The sequence below is a fragment of the Esox lucius genome, chromosome 21 (assembly GCF_011004845.1).
Source record: "Esox lucius isolate fEsoLuc1 chromosome 21, fEsoLuc1.pri, whole genome shotgun sequence".
NCBI classification, from domain to species: Eukaryota; Metazoa; Chordata; class Actinopteri; order Esociformes; family Esocidae; genus Esox; species Esox lucius.
The window spans coordinates 16,062,659-16,085,215 of record NC_047589.1 but is presented as its reverse complement, the minus strand read 5'-3'; the positions used below and the strand labels follow the sequence as shown (position 1 = coordinate 16,085,215).

General features: G+C 41.4%; 1 protein-coding gene across 3 annotated transcripts in view; it reads right to left on the bottom strand.

The window, feature by feature from the left end:
- The window catches only part of adarb2 (adenosine deaminase RNA specific B2 (inactive)), a 174,171-nt gene that overhangs the window by 31,581 nt on the left and 120,033 nt on the right, over positions 1 to 22,557 (bottom strand). For all 3 annotated transcript variants that reach the window (XM_020041575.3, XM_020041576.3, XM_020041577.3), the window contains exon 4: positions 1,737 to 1,851. In XM_020041575.3, coding sequence (XP_019897134.2) covers positions 1,737 to 1,851 — 115 coding nt within the window. The remainder of the gene's footprint in view (positions 1 to 1,736; positions 1,852 to 22,557) is intronic.

Sequence of the window (22,557 nt, the reverse complement as noted above, 5' to 3'; positions counted from 1 at the left end):
GTGCTAATAAGGAATATTTTACTGATAACCATGGTGGAATGCATTTTGGTACTGCATAGTAACTTATGTCTGACGAATATAGACAAAACCACAGTCATGAGTTTCTAAATGGAACTTGTAAGGTGCTACGGCTGCATTAAACATGGCTACATTAAAACAGCATGATAAGATGCAGAACATTCAATTTGCCTCCTGGGGGCCCCCCAGCTCTGCAAAAATCATTGACAGCTGAGTATCCTTTTCAAGAGATGGCTTAATTAATGTTCCACCTTTCTGGTGTAACATCACCCGGTTTAGAAGAACGTAGAATGACACATGTTAAGTATGTTTAATGCACATACGTTTCAAAAACATTTACCTTCATTATCACAATTATGCAGAACATAGTTCTATTCAATGTTCATGATCAGAAAAAATTAATTAATAATATCATTGAAGAAAGGGGTTCATAATATCTCTCAATATTGGCAACCATTAATAGGATATTTCAGCGATATAATATAACTGTAAAATACCTGAAAATTCTGAGTGGTTTAAAATAATTCACAATCCTTTGTGGCCTCAACCTGTCAATCAATATTAGGACACATAGTCTGTCTGATTGTGTATTTGGGCACTCCATTATCATGAGCATCCCATTGATTCTGACAATTTCATGGCAAAGGATTCAGCTAGCTAACTCCAGCACCATGACACATGATGGTGTTAAGGTGTAGGACCACTGAAAACATGTATGCCGTGTGGACATTATACAAAGTGTGCAGATAAAACTAAGAATATCACAGACACAGACACATAATATTTAACTTAAAACATTCACTTCAGAAGGCTACTGGTCATTTTGGCTTGTATTTATGGTAATCACACAGTAAAAATGACATATGGCCCCTTTAAATAATTATGTTTTGGTTAATATTTAACTTTTTTTTTTCTTCATATATGAACTAATCGTAATATACTGTATAAACATATGCTTTATGCCAAATAACAAATGAGAAAGAGAGAGAAATATATTTTTGTTGCCTTTGTTATCAATACAATATATTTTTTCTTAGCTCTTGTAAAGAAAGTAGTTTTTGAGACATTAATATTTAAGTCCAATGGTTTTGTAATTGTGTCCTCTTTAGGGTAATTTCTTTTATCTCGTTCTTTTTTCTTGCCAATATTTCCCAACATGAAACCAATGTGACAATACAATAATTGTTTTTGAATGACAGCGTCAATTTGTGCAGCCCCACGCAGGACCCCTGGGCATCCTCTGTATGCCGTGATCAGGATGCCAACTAGTAGTAACATTCCAGACTCTGCATTTTATAACCTTTATGGAGAATTGCCTATAATGTCACTAGTGTATAATGCACTCATGACAACAAAGAATGTCGAGAAATTTGAGGGATTTGAAACCATTCAATGACATGCTAAATCCTTCAGAACTACAGTCAAAATTACATGAGCATATATGGCACAGTGTAGTCGGATGAGTGTCACTGACATGGGTAGAATGTCTGTATCTCCTCCAGGGACCATGGTTTATACATAATTAATTCCCAAAGTATATGATGCTGTGCAGGTGCACAAGGGAACTGTGGAGTGTCTCTGTCTCTCTCAACCTCCAGCCTCACTCACCCTTCTCTCTCTCTTTCTCTATACAACACTAGGTTATATATATATATATATATATATTGGCCTGGTTAAATAATTCACTGTGATATAAAAGTCAATAAAATTTGCCATACCTCTGGTCATTACGATGCCTGCCAGGGTTCTGAGTCGTGCATGCACGGGACTGAAGCTGTCTGCCAGTTCGTGGTATTTCTCCCTCACCAAGCGGAATATTGAGTCGGCAAAATCCTGCAAGACACAATCAGTTTCTTTACTTATCTGGACGATTTGAAAATCTGCAGATTCCCACCTACTGTTTTCATGCTGATTAGCTAGCCCATTAAGGTCATAAAGAAAAGTGTATTGTTTACAGGTGTAATTCATACATAATAGCCTAACAACAGTCACAGTTGACTTAAGAAAAGTGTGGCGATACAATACGATTCACAGGCAATCTTAAGACACGGTTACATTAGTACTTTTCACAGATCAGTAAACACTAGAAAGGTATCACCACAGCAGTTGATACAGCAAGAGTAAATATTTTAATGATATCCCTCCCCCTTCCATCTGTTCATCTAACACACATAAAAGGCACATAAAACAAAATGGGTAAACAATTTGTTGATTATAGGAAGCCTATACCTGTACATCCACAACAATCAGCCCATTGAGAAAGACAGAGGCTCAGACTAAACAGCCACTCTCCGCTCCCTCCAACAGCTTTCTGTAGCCAGCTGAAGCCAACTCATTCAATCTAAAAGATGTTGCCAACCTGTGCACAGCGATTTCACACCATCTCAAGCCCTGTGCCTCGTATTCATGTTATTCTGTGTAATGATCATCTGCTTAGTCTCACACTCACCCATCCTAGCCAAGTACAGATTACGTTGTGGCGACACAGAGTGTGTGTGTGTGTGTGTGTGTGTGTGTGTGAGAGAGAGAGAGAAAGAGAGAGAGAGGGGGAGGATGGGAGAAGGGGAAAGAGAGAGAGAGCAGGCAGCCAGCCTCTGGCCGTCAGGAGTTAGCAGCAGACAGATTGAACAGATAGCCGATAGCTCAGAGGACATAAACAGACGTGGTGACGGCAGCTTAAAGAACAGAGGGAGAGAAAAAAAAGAGAAAAGAAAAACGATTAGGGAGAAGGTTTCTCTTTATAGCCTCCTCGCCAGGCCTGGGCTGTGAAACGCTCCTCTCACACATGGAGGAGGAAACAGTGACAAGGGCGTTCACAGCTTGTAGCTTCCTTAATAGCGGTCTCGAGCTGTAGTCCTACACTTTCACCAACACAATGCCACCAACGGCCTCAAGGGTAGGACCAGCATGCCATGGGGGTAATTGAATGGTTTGTATTCGAGACCAGTATAGTGCTTGTGATGATTCAAGGCTCCAGACAGCAGGAGACGTACAAGTGTAAGCTCCTGTCATCATCCTAACTGTAACTCGCTCTGGATAAGAGCATCTGCTAAAGGAAATGTAATTATCAGGGAGAAAATAAACATCTGGGGGTGAGACAACTTTCGTGGCATGAAGTTATGCCGCTCTTAACCTCTGTACAGTATAATATTGTTTTGACAATTTAGTGTCTTACCAAGTTTTTAGACCCCCTCCAGAGACCACAATCCTTGCACTCCAAGGCTAGGTTGAACCCGTCAGTCTCTTTGTGAGATAATCTCTACATCGAGGTCTTACCCGACCGTCTCCAGGGGGACATGTATGCCACGTCTGTACATGCAGTTGATATTCATCCTCAATTAATTACAGTTACCATAACTGTTTACTGAACCACCCCGGTATCTCAATCCTCGTGCTCCAGCGCTTGGATAAACTTGTCAGTCCTTTTGTGAGATAATACCCTACATCGATGTCTAAACAACAACTTGAATTATCCGGCATCAGCAGATTGTTACATTTACACAGAGTTTATTCCCTTGATAGCACCAGAACTTGCATTACAGAAAAACGATTGGTAAAAGATAGCAAAATAGAACGAATAAAATAGAACAACAAAATAATAAAACATTGAATCAAAGAAAGAGAGGGAGGTTAAGTTCAAGCGCTCAGTCATAGGCGTAATTGTTTGATCTTGATGTTAGTTTACTATGTACCATGACTTTCAACCCAAGACAATAAGAGCCTATCACTGTCCCACATTGTGAAATCTCTCTCTCTCTCCCCCTCTCATGGTGTCACTACCACCCGCCACAGCCATACTTAGTGGGGTAATGTGGCAGAATAACAGGGCAAAGAAGCTTGCCATGCAGCAATGTGCATCCAGAGAGGTGGAAGACAGGACGAGGGCGCAGGTAATTCAGCTGGAAGGGCCCCGTCCCAGCTGACAACTCTTCCCACCGATGCGCAACGAGGTTAAAGGACACTTCCAATGTTAGCCTCCATTACACCCCCACCATGTTGACTGAAAGAATTTAACAGTTGTTAAACGCAAAATATTTATGTAGAATATACATGACTGCTCCAAAATATTAAGGGAAATATATTAAAGATCAAAATCTTTACTGTACCTCGTGTAATTTGTTGAGAACAAAATGACGTAACAACGGTCAGTGGAAACCAAAACCACCAACCGATTGAGGGCTGGATTCAAACTCACACCGAAAAACGAAGTAAACAACTGAAATCACAGGCTGTTTTGACTTGCATGAATTGCACCACGGCAACTCATAATGTGACTCAGTAGTGTGTATGGCCCCCAGGTGCCTGTATGCACTCCTGACAACGTCTGGGCATGCTCCTGATGAGACAGCAGATGGTGTCGTGGGGGATCTCCTCCCAGACCTGGATCAGGGGCATCAGCTCCTGGACAGTCTGTGGCGCTACTTGGTGGCGTCGGATTCAGGTCTGGGGACTGTGAAACCCAGTCAATGGCATCAATGCCTTCGTCATCCAGGAACTGCCTACACACACTGGCCACATGAGGCTGGGTATTGTCCTGCACCAGGAGGAACCCAGGGCCCACTGCACCTGCTTAAGGTCTTACTATGGGTCTGAGGATTTCATCCCAGTACTTAACAGCAGTCAGGGTACTGTTGGCTAGTATGTGGAGGTCTGTGCGACCCTCTAAGGATATGCCTCCCCAGACCATCACTGACCCACTGCCAAACTCGTTATGCTGGATGATGTTGCAGGCAGCCTAACGTTCACCACGGCGTCTCCAGACTCTTTCACATCTATCACATGTGCTCAGTGTCAAGCTGCTCTCATCTGTGAAGAAAATGGGGAGGCCAATTCTGGTGTTCTCTGGCAAATGCCAATCGAGCTGCACGGTGCCGAGCTGTGAGCCCTGGTCCCACTAGAGCAGTGTTTCTCAACCTTGCTCCTGGGCGCCCCCCTGCCCTGCATGTTTTAGATCTCTCCCTGCTCTGTTACACCTGATTCAAATGATCTGCTCATTATCAAGTCCTTCATGAGCTACATCAGGTTAGTTAGAGCAGGGAGAGATCTAAAACATGCAGGGCAGGGGGGAGTCCAGGAGCAGGGTTGAGAAACACTGCATTAGAGGACATCAGGCCCTCATGCCACCCTCATGGAGTCTATTTCTTTGAGTTTGGTCAGAATCATGCACACCAGTATCCCGCAGGAGGTCATTTTGTCAGGCTCTGGCAGTGCTCCTCCTGTTCCTCCTCGCACAAAACAGCAGATATCAGTCCTGCTGCTGGGTTGATGCCCTTCTACAGCCCTGTCCAGCTCTCCTCGTGTAAGGGCTCGTCTCCTGGTGTCTCCTCCATGCTCTTGAGACTGTTCTGGGAGACACAGCAAACCTTACGGTGGCACGTATGGATGTGCTGAAGGAACCGAAAAAGGTCAAATGTTCAATGATTCTTCATTATTTGGTTTAGACATGAATACATACATACCTAAATTATATTCTAGTAGGCCAGTGTCTCCCAACCTTTTTCAGTTACTGTACCCCCAAAATGTTTTTGCACTGCTTTCAGTACCCCTGAAGTACCCCCTCATGTTAATTTCACTAGTAAGTCTATGGTGTCATGAGTGTTTTCAAGTAAACATCTTGAATATCTGATTTATCTTTGATATGCATATTATAACTGTAATACTCTCTTTATATATTGAATTAATTTGTTACATTAATTCATTGAGCAATTGTAACTAATCTAAAATGGGTAAAAATGCTTTAGTGCCATCCTGGAGGAGCTGGACTACCTGTGCAAACTGAATGGGCTGCAGGTGCCGCCTCATGCAACCAGTAGTAACAAGGACACTAGCAAAACACAAAACTAGAGACAAATGATAAGAAGGATAAGGAGAGAGCAACTGTCTGGGGCCACCACCTGCAAAACCATTCCCTTTTTGGGGGTTGTCATTCTGTTGCCGCCAGTGCACCTGTTGTCACTTTCATTTACATCAAAACAGGTGACATTGATTCACAATCGCTTATGCTTCTGGACAGACTGATATCTCGGAGGTTTCTTTGACTTGGAGTGATTATGTGTTCCCTTAATTATTTTTGAGCAGTTATACATAACTGAGAGTACAATCTACACATTTACCATTCCTTGCTTTTGAAATACAGAAAACAAGAAGAAGCTGTTTTCACAGTCTTATATGTTGGAACAATTTTTTTTAGGTGTTTTGGATTTAGGGGTTATCATATAATAACTCCCCCTGGACCCTATCTGGCTGCTTGTCGCCATTTAAAATGTCACACCGATTGGTGGAGAATCCAGTGCATTACTAATCCTACACAGGGAAACACCAAGAGCCGGTTGTGGAGTTTCACTACAGGCCACTTAATGCAACAGTAATATAGCGGAAGGTGGAGGAAAGAAAGTGACAACAAGGTGACGTTTTCCACATAATTAGGTATTCATGACATTTGAGGCAAACGTTCTATTGTTTTATTCAGAGAGACTCTGGCATTGTGTAGTCCATTTGAGATATCGGATGGAGGAAGTACAAAATATTTATGGCAATCACCAGAGCAACACCTTAGTGCCTAAACACATGGCCATACTGCTGGGCAAGGCTGACAGAAGGCTGTCAGGGAGACTGGCTGTGACAGCTGTAAAGACATGCAAGCTTATCAGCTGAGAGAGACAGAGAGAGGCAGTATGACTTGACAGATTGTTTTCTGGATTAATATTCAAAGATGCATGCATTAGGGCTGTCAAACTATTTGAAAAATATATATTAGTATAATGTAAATCATGAATTAGGACATAAAACACAAACATTGCTGAAATACAAGCTGAAGCACAATACGAATCTGCACAAGCCAGCCCTGCCAACAGTTGCATATTTATCTCCAAGGTAATGTGGAAAGTCATTGCCAATTCTTCTGCCGTATCAGAATAAGGTGCAAGTCAATATTGTGCCAGAAACACAAATATCACTGGGGACATTTCCTTCCCTGCTCCCTGACCCAGAGGTCGATCCACAACTCTTCATCTGTCCTAAATTGCATTCCTATTCCTTTTATAGTGCACTACTTTAGACCAGGGCTCATGTGCCATTTTGGACATATGCTTTTCTCTGTTTGGGTCTGACAGGGAGAACTCTAACTCCGCTTAATCTGCTATGAAGAGAAGATATTGTGGGCTAATATGAAATACACTCTGGCAATATGGCCGCCTTGGAAGCCACGCTCCTGCTGTCAACTAAGTATGATAACGAATCTCTAGGTCTTTCTCTCATCCCTCCTTGCTCATCGCTTTCCCCACAGTGAGGTGTTCCTCGAGTTCTTTAGCTGTGGTTTTTGGATGTAAATCAGTTCCCAAGGCTACATTATACTACAATATATGTGACAAATTTAGCTCTTTCACTCCCAAAGTAAAAGTGCGAATGATTTACTCTGCGTTACCAGCAGCACATCCATGACAGTGAAAGCATTGCAATCACCAGTTGAAGAGAATCCAATCATATGTCTGTACGCGGCAAGGCAATTTTTTTCCCCGCCACCATGCTTTCGTTGTAGCTTATCAGGCCCCACCAGAGCAGCAATGGCTGCATAAAAATGGGGCCGTGTCTTATATTTCTTTATAGAGGTATTTAACAATTCATTCTCCAAGTTGTAATAGTGTCTTCCTCCTGCCTCTATATCACCCCTCCCTCACCCCACCACGGAGTGCGAGGCTTTTGAAAGTCGATATCCATTCAGCGGGTGAAAACTTGCCTCTGGGGCTTTTTATATTCTCAAAGTGCCAGGCACCCACAGCCAGACAAATGCCTCTCTTGTTTGTTCTGTGTGACCTGTACCATTAGACACTCTCTTTCCATCTCTCTTTCTTTCTCTCTCCATCTCACTAACTCTTTCCATCCATCTCTCTATATCTTTGTTTCACCCCCCCCCCCCTTCTGTTCTAAAGCTCTTTCACATGCTAATATTTCACTCTTATTTCACTCACGCTGCTGGTGTCCTTTGTTTTGTAACAACAGACAAAGTCGTGTGACAAGAGCACTGGCTGGAAGAGGAACTGTGTACAGATTTACTCGCTGAGTGCTGCTGCCTCCTTGCCTCAAACCATGTCCAACCTTTCCCTGGCATCGTGTCCAGATGGCCATGCAGCCGGTAGAACAGATTTCAGCCCAGCCATGCTTTTACAATCATCAGCAGGGTGTTGTCAGTAAGATCGCCCAGGCTGTGCCACAAAAATTAGGGGGAAAAAAAGAAGATTTTCCCCCATCAACCACATGCTTTATCTAGAACAGGAAGAAAAGCCATGAAAGGGGGTTAAAGGAGAGGGAGGGATGGGCGGCATTTTGAATCAGTACCGCGGCTCCTGCCCTTGTTTCCATGATCCACGATAGAGCTCGTCCGCGAAGCATCAGAGAGGTTGCAACAAAGTGCCCGACGAGCTCACCCAGTGCTTTTGAATTGTCACCTGCTAACGGCTGATCTAGACAGATAAACTGGTAACCACTGGGGTTTGAGCAGGATCCAGGTTCAGGGGGAAGGCCAGGCAAAGGTGGCCCATTATAAGGTGACCTACATGGGTACATAACACAGACACGCACATCCTCCCACTCACATCAACCAGATCCAGGAGGGTGATTGAATGAGGTTACATATAACAGATGAAGGTCGAAGGGTAGCTCTGTGTCAGGGTACATTCTCGCTCAGAGAAGCACAGTTATAATGTCAGCGGACCGGCCTGGCAGACCGGTCAGGCAGTGTATGGGTATGTGTCGCTAAAGCAGGCAGGCGGTGGAAGACGTTGTCAGATTTGGGTGATCGTGTCGGATGGTCTTGTTGGCCCTACCGCTGCTAACCATATTAACACAGGGAATGAATGTGGCATCTTGTTACATCCCCACGGTGACATGTTTGAGAAGATGTGCTGATAGTTTCCTGACAGACAAGGCAGTCCTGGGACTGGGAGGGACTTAAGATTAGAGATAATCAGACCGTTAATGTCGCCTCGCATTTAAATGTTCCCCAATTCTCTAAATAGTGCAAATACTTTTGATCTGGACACATGCTAAATGTGGAAAATGATTGCTTTTAAGACACAACCTCCGCTATAGCTACTGCTTGTAGGATAAATCGCAGCAAACACATTTTCTGTAGGGAATGGGTAATGGGTTCATGGCACCGTTTTTTTTGGAAGTCGTTTTTTGGAAGTAGTTTCATGGGGAGGGTTAAAAAACAACGAATGTCCCAGTGCCTGAGCAGACATTGTGATAATCAGATGTTGGATCAGTCTGAACCCCCTATCTACTCCAACTGGGTCCATCTGAACAAACAGATCCAGAAACATAAACCTGTGTGACAATAAAGTTGCAATCAGGATCAAGTCCACCTGAGAAACCCTAATTCCTGTGCCACTAATGCCACTGAATAGGGAATATGTTGTGATTTTAGATGCAGATGTAGTGTTAACAGCCCTTGTATAATCAATTCCTTGGGCTGAGAAAGGATACGTTCATGTCGTAGCCATGCTCTTCCACAGAAATCAGTCATTAGGATTAGGGGTGCCAAACGCAACACCAAATTAAATACCAGTATGTAATTTTTTGGAAACAATAAAGGTAAAAGGACAAAAGAAAAAAGATGGTAAAAGAAGAAGATAAAAGAAGTTAACACAACACATTTACTGTATCTGACTCTGGCGGTGTATCTGACTGCATCTGTATGAATCCCATCTTATTAACCCTAGTGTCTAGATAAAAAGAGGGATATGGCTGAGACAACTTAATAATGTCAGAGACGGTGTAAAACACACATCAGTGGCTTTATACATTATGCATCAAAGGCCAGGGAGAGTGGCTCCTTCAAAAGGATAACACGACCTACCCCCTAGAGAGAGGGACAGAGGGGAGACAGACAGAGAGAGGGAGAGAGAGACAGAGGCAGGGGGGAGGGAGAGGAGAAAGACAGAATGAGGGAACGGAGGGTGAGAGACAGAGAGAGGAGAGCGGGAGAAGGAGGAGGGGCCGGAGAGCAAGCAACATGAAGGGAGAAGAAATCAGAGGGCCAGTGATGGGCTTTTAACGAGCGTGGCTCTCTCCAGACCGAGAGGAGGGATGCCACTCCAGTGGATGTGAGGGCCGTTCACACTGCTCATTAATCTGATCATGATTCAGGAGGGCCAAATGAAGGAGGAGAAGAGGGAGGGAGTGAGGGACAAAAAAAAAAGGCATGACCAGCCATACCACGTACTCCGAGTGAAATTATTTCACACAGGTGAGCTGGACCTAGCATAACAGGTAACACAGGGAAACTTCAAATGGTAACAAAATGCAATAATAATGTGACACGGCTTCGAGACACAACTCTACAAGAAAACTGCTAAATGATGTAGACACATCAAAGAGGGATAATAAATCTGGAAAAATAACACTGAAGGAAAAAAAGAGAAAACGATTTGCAGCGCTAGATACGCTCACTGCTTTACGATCTTTCCACCCAGCACAATCCACCATCTCCTTTCATGTGTGGATGGAAGGGAACCACTGAAACATGTCCTGTGAAGTGCAGCGATGCCACCCTCCGAGGGGACGATTGCTTGACCGTCACCTAGAAACCAGAGCTAACCAGTCATCTCTGCATTTCTTGAAGATATCAAGATTCCGCCTGTTTTGCTTGACTCAACCAATCGACAGACTTCAAACCCTGTCGCCATGACGTTTGTCTTTGAACAGGTCCGTAACGTCTGTTGCCAAATGCAGCGCTGCATACGGCTGGGAGATTAGGAGGGAGAACGCATGACGGAAACACCACTGATTTGTTTGTTCTTTCATTGGTGCAGGCTATCTGCCTGCACTGTAGCGAAGCAAAAACACTCTCTGAAACCATGGTTTATTTTGGAAGAAATGCTCCAGAATGAAAAACAATATGGCCAAAACATTAAAGCCAGTACGCAAACAAAAGTAGACCATTTATTTAGTGGCTCCACTGCTTGTGACAGAGTATGGGGGTAGGAAACATGGTCAATGTCATGTCTACAGGACCAGGGCTTTTTTAAAGTCCCCAGGCTGGTTATACATCATGGAATATTGATATGGTTCCACTACACTGACACACCTGACATTTGATTTATAGCCTACAGTGTTCCTTAAAAAAAGAATACTTAAACAGTCAACAAGAGATCAAGGGAAAAAAACTAATGGTGGTATGTGTTGGAAAAACAGATTATCTCAGTCTGAGACTGTTACAGCAAAGGGCCCGCTGATGTAACTTTGACATGTTGTAATTTTGGTTAATGCAGAACTAGTTCAATGTAATGCTATTTGCAGTATAAGAAAGCCCTTTTCAGTGTGCTATGAAATCTGACTGTTGTCCCTGCTAGCCCAACTTTTACTAAAAATGTATCACATGCAGTGTGCTGAGTAAGCATCATGCAGGATAAAAACACACCCTTCAAAATGTGTTCTTGCTTTCTCTATATTTCTCACTGTTTCTTTCTTTCTTTCTTGGTGTTGGAACTTATTTTTGCTCTGGGGATGGTTGAGTGTTTTTCTTCTTTTTTTTTAGGGGGGCCAGATATTAAGTAGTACAAACCTTTCCTAAAAGTCACGTGTAGATGTACTGTAGCCTCCAACTTTTAGGATGGTGGAAAAATCTGCCTATCAAGGTGACATAACCTCTCTTGCTATCAACTAGGCTCAGTGTGTTTTTTTAAAACCTCCAGCCTTTCAGAAACTATGCATTTTGATCTGGACACATGCAATATATTTTTTATTTATGTGTATCTGACCTGGAGGGAAATCTTGGGTTTATTTTGGACTTTCCAACTTTTTGGACCCAAAAAGGCCTTGACTCCACAAAGCTTAGGACATCAAGCTATGTTGGTGGGTTAGTGGAGCAAGCTATTCTGTTAGCAGTAACACACTGACATCAATTTCAGGTGGTCGGCCTACTTATTTTACTTATACATATTTTCTATAATGTGGGTGTAATATTTGGAGGGGGAGTGTGTTGCAACTGTCAAGTGGAAATGCTGTTTCTGTTTGGGATGGTGGTGCATTTTTTATTGATACCCAGTGTTTGACTAGCAAACCTCTCCGGGTAAATAAGAATTTGTCTATAACATCCTCACACACTCATATTCTACAAACCTCTATCCTTTTCTGTGGGCAGACAAAACAACATTCCCATCCAAAATCCTATTTTCCCAAAACCCTTAACCCTACCCTAACTGCAACCTCCCAAACCCCAATTGTAAATATTACCTTACACTTAACACCTAAGCCGGAAATAGCCTTCTCCCTCTTGGGGAAGGGAAAGTACTGTCAGTATCCACTGGGTATTTGAAACATGAACACATGTACAAACACACACAGCACCTGTATACGCAGAAAAAAAACAAAAAACAACAACAACAGAACTTACCCTATCCGTTCACTGTCTGGCAGAAGATGTGAGAGCAATCAGTTTAATTACAACCTTACCTTACAGCTGCCTAACATCTACTCATACGTGAGATAAAAAAAATAAAAATATTAATTACAACATTGCATACTCATTAAGGAAATTTGGACCGAAACCTAAGCTCTTGGAGGAGTGAGAATGTACCAGCCAACCACAATAACGTAGGCATCACTACTACCCAACCTGGATGGTTCTGAGACAATTTTCCCCTCCCTATTCAAAAGTTCAGTCAGTACACTGCGATCGTGATTCAAACTCAATCTTCATGTTGCGGAATCCAGATTTTTGGGAAAAAGAAAGAAGTCCCCTCAATTGATTTATGGCTGAGTAAATAGTCAAACACATTATACTTCGAACAAATTCAGGCTGACTGACAATTTTATAAACTTTTATAGGATCAACACCTCCACAGTAGGATCAACACCTCCACAGTAGCCTATGTTACATCACATATTACAGTGTGCCTTTGCAAAGAAGATTACCTTAACTTTCTTACATTGAGTCTTTGGGTCGGTGGGGTTGTCTTTTTCTGAGCTCTGGTGGTGGAAAAGAATTGGGATGTGGGTTCGGACGAAGATGGGAAAGTTCGGACACTTTTTGGGGTTAGGTAAAGGAGTAATTTGTTTTGACTTTTGTGTGCCTGTATTTTAATATGAAGACTTGAGAAGATTCAAACTCTTCATCGCAATGACAGCTGTACTGAAGGGCAGTTTTTTTCCCCTCAAAAATTAAGGAATATCTTCCTGGAAAGTCCGTATTTAAAATGTGTAATGTGGCTAGAAATCTGAGTTTCTCAAACTGTTTTGTGTCAGGGACTGGAAAACATGGCCTTATTCCTCTGGGAACTTATTTTGTAAGATAAAATATTGTCCACAGATTTCTTAGTGATATTATTATAATATTTTATTTTACAATTCCTCTATGATATCTACTACCCTAACGCAGTGAATTCAGTAGCTATAACACAGTCAGGACCCTGCTAGTTTTTAGTGTGTATTCATAATACACACTAAAAACAAAAAAATATTTAGCTCTATGGTTTGTAATTACTGAAATACATCAAAAAGAAGTCCAAGAAAAATGTCATAAAATAATAATAGCTTTCAGTTAAGATTTTACAGTCCCTGTTAATGTGTCCTATGAAGCTTGTCATAGAGGGAAACAGACGAGACTGTGTTACTGAGATTCAAACCTTCCGGTTAATAGCTGACAGCGCAAAACATTTTAAGAACCATGTTGCAGAGATGAGGCAGGACACAAATGCAGGCTACAATGATAAGGGTCTTTAATTCCCATTTCTCACTGAAACACAAGATTAGACAACGCTCGGCACATCTAGACTGGAATTCAACGTAACCTTAAAGACAATGACCAGGGATCAGGAGACTATACAGGGAGGTGATCAGGGGAAAGTGAGACACTTTCACAATCTCATCAGGTGGTGCTGATGGTAAAACCGGGGGGCTGCAGTGATATGGAACTTCATTGAACTCCGATTGCTTTAAGTGAAATGGTTTCAGTGCAAAGGGCACATAGTAGTGGAAAAAGACAAAAGATGTGCGACAGATACCGTATCTGTGCGAAATAAATGGAACCAACTGAGCCAAATCTGAGAGGCCCCGGATCCTGTTCCAACTCAAAGTAAGCTCTACCGACATATATCAAGGGTCCTTGCTTGGAGTTCACAGAATGGACTTCCATTTGCATTTGTAACGCAATGTAATGTATGAAGACATGGGGGCAGTGTGGACACTCATTTCTTGACCTAGGCCCAGTGTCCCAAAGCACTAATAGATGATCTTAAGATGCACTTAAGTGCCTCGTTATATTATGGGTGTGTCTCCCAAAAGCATCATTATAAGTGGCACGTAACATCACTCGTTAATTGCTCCGACCACTCTTTAGTCCATCATAACAGGCATAATAACAGGCATTTTACAGTTTTTGTGAAATAGTGCCTCCCTCAACATGTGAAGAGTGATCGCAAACAGTAAATATTAATAACGCAATAGAAAAATTATCAAAACAGTTTAAATTTAGACCAATTCATGTAGGAAAAGTATATAATAGGTGAATGAGTGGATATGAATGTAACTGAATGCAAATGTCAACTGAGGATAAAGAAAAACGTACGTAAAACAAGAAATAATTAAGAAAAAGTTCAAAACTAACTATCACAAGTCTGAAACCCAGCATTGTAGGCTATTGGTAGGCTACTGTCTTTGATGGATCGGTGGTGCCTCTACCCTGTCAAGAAGAACATTGATTTCTTCAGCTCGGAATGCTCGTCTTCTCTTAGGTTCCATTTTTATTTCAAACTATTAGAATGGATTTTTCCAAATATGCTTTATATTCCTAGCTAACCAATCATGTGTTGATTGCTGTAACATATATTCTATATAGCTACCGGAGGAACTGATAGGCTATTTGATGTCATGTGATCGATTTCCGGCAATATGATTTTGATTGGCTGAAGTTCACCCCATTGGTTGGATATCATTTTTAAATTTTCCTGTTGATGCCTAAGTAGTAGTAGAAAACATTGCCAGCGATATTATATGCTTCTGATAATTTATCAAGCTCTATCAAAATGCAACAGGCTATATTTAAAAACGTATTAATGGTCTAATTCCATTCCGAACCCCAAACATGGCCCAATTCCATTCCAAACGGCCATAACGCGGCACTTAGGATGCACCGTATAAAGAGCGACGTACGTGATGGTTTGGGAAACAGGCATAAGTCCGTCATAACAAAGTCCAATTTAAGCCTAAGTGCCTCGTTAAACCGTCGTAAGTGCCACGTTATCGAGAAACCGGGCCCTATAGCACCTGCAGCGAACATTATGGAATTGAATAGTTGTCCACTTCATCAGCCTAGCACAACACCCTTGGAGCATGTTAATGATGGCAAACGGCAACAAGATCACGATTCAAGGTGACCATGTTCATTTTTTGAATAGGTTCCAAGCCAAGCAAAAATGTACTCGGACTTGCAATGGATTGCATCTTCATTGTTGCATGTACCCAGTAAGATTGTGCGATTCAATGCAATGTGAAATGCATTTTTCAGCTTGATTTTTCAGTCCAGGACAAGGCTTACTCGGTGTCCATGAAACCGGCACTAAGTGTTACAGATAGTGTCCCCAGCCTAGATGGTGTCAAAATGATGGTGTTAAAAAGACCAGGGCTAGAAAAATCAAGCCCACTGGAGAATTGTAAACTAGGTTTCATCTGTGTCTGCGAAAGGGTCCCTTTATGTAATTAACCATGTAGTCTGTACATTGTCAGTAGCCAGAGCCACTGACACTTTACAGAACAGTAAACAGTAAACTCTTTATTCCTTTAATATCAGGGGTCACTAGAGATAGATATATCACAGGTGGCCTTCCTGTATATAGTAGAACAGCTACCTTGCACTATATAACTTAATGCTCATGTGATGTTTACAGTCAACTCTGACCTGAAAGGGGTCTGGATAACCAACCTGATTAACTGTTCCACTGTAGGATGAGCACTCAAGGACTGACTGATAAAGGAAGGTTCTGGATGTTTAGCTACTTTGAGAAGGACATACGGTTCTGACTTACAGATTTCAACTACAACAATTGTTGTGACAACAATTTCATTTACAGTTTTTCACAAAAACGTAAACATTATACTCAAAATCATATAATCCGGAATAAAAATGTAACTATGCCTTCAAAAGTCAAATAAAAGCATAAGAAAATACAACACCACTGAATACCCACAACACAATGGTGAGAGGAATGAAAAACACTTATTAAACAGTATTAATGAATCAACAATACTAATGTGTTCAAGAACTCCCCCTATGAATTCAGACCTCTGCATGATATTATAGACAGCACATTCTGTCTACAGAGAATGCTGAAGTGTACAGAAAATACATGAATACCATAGCTGTTCTATTTGTGGAGGGCTTTGCATTGTAATTCAACAATATGTTCAATTTTCCCCAAGAATACAGAGGGAATATTACGTTTTTTAGACAGGTTATATTAATAAAATGTAAGACCTTTGGAATCTCTAGGCCAGAGATTTTCACCTGCTTCTCTGGCTGTACTTCCTGATGGTATGCGTACCTTGAAAACTGCCATTGTCTTGAATTATTCTTCTTGACTGGATTTCTTTACACATATAATGTTGTTTTTGAACAACCATTTTCTCAAAGAAAAATGTATAAAAACGAGTGAAATGGCCCCGTTTGCCTGTACTTTCAGACCAGCTTCCCTCATTGTCATTTTATGTACAAGAGCATTGTCAATAACATGGCGATCAATTTTAGGTCTAGCTAATATGCGTCCCAAAGATCTTTATTTTGTTCTGTTGATGGAGAAGAAGGACTTAAAGAATCAGATTTCCTACTTCACTGCTCTAACAACTCCAATATATATTGAGGGGGACCTCACTACCCACAGTATTATCTGGAAAACGGTGTCATGTTACCTCAGAAGATAATGTTTGATAATTGACATTTTTATCCGTTTAGACTAAACCAAAATGCATCTCTGATGTAACTCTGGCAACCAGTCCTCCAAATAAAACTACTGTAGTGTAATAATATTCTAACAGCCTAGTCTCCAGTCCCAGCAGTCTCTTGTATGCATACTGTTTCGATCCATTAAATATTTAGAACACAGAGGTTGTGTAGCTTTTAATAGGGCTTTATTTTTTACCTTTGATAATGTAAACAAACATTTTCCATTACATCCAGTGTAATCTGAGCCATTGTGGGCAATGTTTGCCCACAATTAATTAGCTTACCTTGGTAAAACATTTTATTTAAATGTTGTTTGTGTTGTGGTGCACTGAGAGATGATGGATTGGTGGACTTGCTCTGCGGCCGATCATATCAATGCCTATTGCACCAAGAATTTCTCACAGCCTTTTCTATTGGCTAATGAAGGCCCAGGCCTTCTGCACATTTGGGTGCAAGAGGTAGGGAACGACAATAGGAACAAATATGATTTTGAATGGGAATAATTGTTGTATTGCACAGGAAAGTAAATCAAATACCTGTGGTTGTGTAGAACTCAGAACATATGGATCTCACACCACAACTGTGTCCATGGTGACAGGATTAGAGATGGCTTGAAGTGCACGGCATCAAATTACATGGATTATATATTTGGGATAATAATTAATTAAATGAATTACATAATTAGTGTACAGCTAGATGTACAGAGAAGCATCTACTAAGGAACTCTGAAAATTAAAAAGGCTCAACCAGGCTTTCATATCAAAGGCAGCACATGTTTTTTTTTTTTTATGAAAACAAGTGTGTACTGTTTCCCTATAATCTAGATTAATGTAATATTTAGTCAGAGGGGGTCCATGAAAGAAAATATCTTTGTTTGAAGCTGTATCCAAGTCACCACTGGTCGAGTCCGAGTCACGAAATATCAGACTTGCATGCAACAACACTGGCACATCATAATCTTTACTCCGACACTGTCCTCCAAAGTAATTAAACCAAGTGTATACAAATGGCCGCTTGGGTTGAAAATGTTTCACCTGGTGGCCCAAGTGATCATGGAAAGAAAATTCCCATTTCATGTCACTCTAAATCTCCATCTAACTGTTATCATGTAGATATAACAAAGGAAAGTTCACATGACTCCACAAGAGGGGGCTAAACTGTTGATGGATCCCCAAGATACTCTCTCTCTCACCTTGACGACATGCAAGACCACATAATCGTTACTCATTCATTCTAATGTGCTGTGTGTTTCATACACCACTGGTTTTCTCCATTAGAGAAGCCGGTAGGTAGTTCATCGCCGATGCCGACAGTGCACAAGAGTGAACACATGAGAGGCTGTAAGAATCACCTGGGGTTAAAACATGATCAGGAGGGTGGAAATGGATTTCTCATGTACTACTGCTGAAATAAACCAGCTATCAAGGCAGCAAAGCACTCTTAAGAGATGTTGCTTACTTAGTGACACTTCAGGAATTGCTTGTGAGAAGAATAACAAAAACAATCTCTATTATGTCTCTATTTTAACTCTTCCAACGATTCTGATGCACATTTCTTTAATAAGAGTAGAAAAGAAAGAAATCTAAAGCATGTGATCTGCATTCAAGAGCTAAAGCTAATGTAAATGCTAAGATAATAGATCAAATCAAGTCATCGACTAGTCTACTCAAATATAGTATGTGTCAAAGCGCAGACAGAACAAATTTGCTGAAGTTATGATCTGCTATTTCAGAGTTCACAACAGCATAATATCCCAAGACAGGCTGACTTCCAAATATTCCCCTAATAATTCCTATACAATGCACTGCATTTGGCCATTGTTTTGGGAATTTACTGAACTGATGTATTAAAGAATTCTACAATGTATACAGCATAGGAAATAGGGTGAAACAATAATCTAGTGAAGACTCACTGCAAGCAAAGCACTTAATCTTTTATCTACTATACCAGTAGTGGTAGAAAAGGATCAGACATTAGGCTGAGTCATGGTTACCCAACAGTTCCTGACGATGTCATCTGTATGCACAGTTCAACACTTTCCTTGCCTTACAAACTGTTGAAATCAAAAGGTCATAAAAGGAGACAAGACACAAGGACAGTGACAGTAAAACTCCTATTCATCCTAACTGGTAGCTAGCTGGGGTCTGAGTGAATCCATTTAAATTTGATCCCTTTTGATTTGAAGTAAAAACGTCCATACAAATTTGCCCATTGTAGAAGTAGTCAGGACATGGACTTGAATGCCAAAACATTAAAGAGATGAAGGTGCTTAAAGTTAACGTATTTTCCATATTCCACTGTACCAGGACACAGCCCAGTCCTCACACGTGAATAAAAATGAAATATTGTGAATAGTTATTTAAAAGTTACAAACATGAATGTTGTAGATTAGACTGTATTTGACCATTCAGGTCTTTGAATTGTGTCCACCATACGTTGAGACAAAATGCTCTAGAACACCAGGCGGGTGTCATGTTTCAGAGGAATCAAGTGGAAGTTCATATTCTCAGAAGTGGCATTACGTTATTGCATATATTTCTGTGCCTGTAGTTGATATTTTGTTTTGTTCCACAAAGTCATCATTGCTGAGTCACCACTGATATACATTTTCTGTTTAATAATTTTTATAAAATGCTTTAAAAGGTTATCAGTTATCAGAATTGCATTATGGTTTACATCTCAACTGTTTCTGGGATTAACTACAGTTCATCAATGTCAAATACAGCTACCAAAACTGGTAAACCTTTTCTATACAGTACCTAAATGAAAGATGATTGTTGGTTCACACTATAGAGAATGTTGATTTGATTTAGGAATATCTTTGTTTGAAGTAATGCTGTCAAACCCTCATAGATAACTGACTGAAATCATATGAATACAGATACGTGTATGCATTAGCATTATGTTGACATTCAACATTCATAGAAACATAGATAATGGTGTAAACTTAAGCAATAAGGCAAATGAGGCATTGTATTGTGAGCACAGGCACAGGGAAATTGTGTCATTTGTCCAGACAAGGTAGTGGCCTTTGTCCATGCACTGACATTTTATCACGGCACTAAATGACTGTTAAACTTGACATTGGCAAATATTTGCTAATTTATATTTTTTGGGCAACAACAGACAACAGCAAATATAGTGTGACATGCACCACACCATACCATACCTTCGAAACTTACTGTTTCCTAAAAAGTGGAACATGTGGAACATGGCAAAAGACTTAAAATATCTCTTCAAAATGTGCATTACATGCATGCTCCCAGTAATGTACCTTGTTTGCCTGATGGAATATCATACGAAATACAGGAAACCAGCTGCATATCCATAAAAGACAAGACAGGCCATTGCAACGCAGTGCGACTGCAACTATTAGGTATAATCAGAGGCTGTCTGGTTGAAATATGAGGAGTGTGTCCGGGCAGGCAGGTGTTTCTGAATGCTAAACTCCTCTGTGTCCTTCAACCAATAGCATAACACCATACTAACCTGCAACCAATCAGAGCAAAAACAATGTTCTCTGCAACCAATCATAGCAGAGCCACTGTGCCCTGCAACCAATCAGAACAGAGCCACTGTCCTGCCTGCAATCAGAGTAGAGCCACTATGTCCTGAAACAATCGGAGCAGAGCCATTGTGCCATGTAAAGGTGCGTTCAGTTTGATTAAACGTTCGCTATGTTTTGTATCCACAATACATCTGTGATTGGATTTCCATTTTCTCCAGTCTTGAAGCAACGGACAGTGGTCATGTTGATACTGTTCCTGAACCTACAACCCATTCCACATTTTTCAACCGGTCATTCAGGATAGCACCGTTCTGTTCAAATGAACATTCCAGAATGTAAAAAGGAACTTAATGCAGCTGAGAACTGAACCACAGTGCCCTGAAACCAATCAGAGCAGAGTCACTCTGCCCTACAACCAATCTGACGCCTAATTAATTCTGAAGGTCTTATGTTCCACCGAGGTTTCCCTCTTTTCCCTCCACTGCCCTATCCATCCATTCATCCTTTCCTCTCTTTCACCTAATGCCACACTCCATCCATTTACTCCTCCTGTCCTCTCACACCCGGCTCCATCGCTAATCTTTCCCAGCCACCACTCAATGTGTCCCTCGAGCACGATAAACGCATGCCTGTTTACTTTGACTTTGGACTCGCCAGTGGAATTACAGTGAACTGTGAAAACGCCACGTCATTTTATTCCCGTTTTCCCATCGTATTCATGTACATCTATGTACCCATGTGATGGCAAACACTTCTAAGGAAATGCCACCCAAGAAACTCTACATTGATCTAAATACCAATTGGAGCGCTGCTATACGAACAGACAAGAACTCCAGCTGAGAACAGTTAACCAGTCCCCATGTTACCCAAGGACACTGCAGTGATAGTCTTGCCCAGAGGGTGTGCTCTAGAGCAATTTGTTGGAACAGATCTTTCCAAAACGAACGAGGTTACTGACCCAGTAATCATATCACAAAATTTCAGGAGGCCAACATTTTATATTAATAGCAACGCAGTAATTAAAGTAGGACAGGCAAGGGAGCTACATGTCTACCAATTTTCATTGTAAATAATTCTATATTGGTCATTATTCTTTACAAAAAGTGTTGCCATATTCACTTGTTTGAGACCTCACAATTTGCTCAGTGTGGAAAGCTCTGTCTTGATAACTGTGATAGAAAACTATCTTTCTAGGTAACTTCTAGGTAACTTTTTTCTTCAGTAAATACATTATATAAATATTATGTTCAATATCATTCCTACACAATTTCTGGTACCAAAACATCCCGAGACCCAAATACGGGTTGCAACCCACGAGTTGAGAACCACTGCTCTAAAGGAGGGGCTACAACAGTCCAAGCCTCCATGGGGATTAACAAACCTAGTGAGCTTCAAGGCCCAGGTAGGCATGTCCCTCGATGAGATCGCCACGAGATGAGACAGACAGGCCTGGGTGGGTGAGGATGGAAAGACTTTCCTGCCTCCTGACTCTAAGGTCATTTAAAGGGCACAACCAGACCCTCGCCTTTTCTCTCTGTCGCTTCTCTCCTCTCCTCCCTCTCTCCTGCCTGCGGAGGGGAGATAAACGTGGACGCTCAGGCACACAGGACCAATTGCTGTGATTTATCAGAAACCATTTGGTACCTGAGCGTCTATGAAACTGTAATGAACTTGATTATGCTATTAATGAAGTGTGAGGGTTCTTCAGGACTGATTACAGTACAGCCACCACGTGTGGCGTAGCAGGGGCCAGGAGGGAGAGAGATGGGCGAGCAAAAGACAGAGGGACACAAAGAGATACTGTAAAATGGGTTGTAGGAGAAGAGAGCGCGAGAGAGAGAGAGAGAGAGAGAGATGGAGAGGGAAGGAGGGGGAGTGAGGGAGACAGAAAAGAGAAGTGAGAAATGGCAGTGGAGATAAGGACTAGAAGCTGGAAAAAGTCAGAGCCAAGGCTAAGAGAGGTTAGAGCAGAGCCATCACAGCTTTTTAGAAAAGATCAGAGGGCCGTTATGCGTTAGGCGAGGTGACCACAGTCAGCCTCAGCCTACAGGAGGAACATGGCTAATTTAATTTCAGCCTACATAGGGATTTTCTA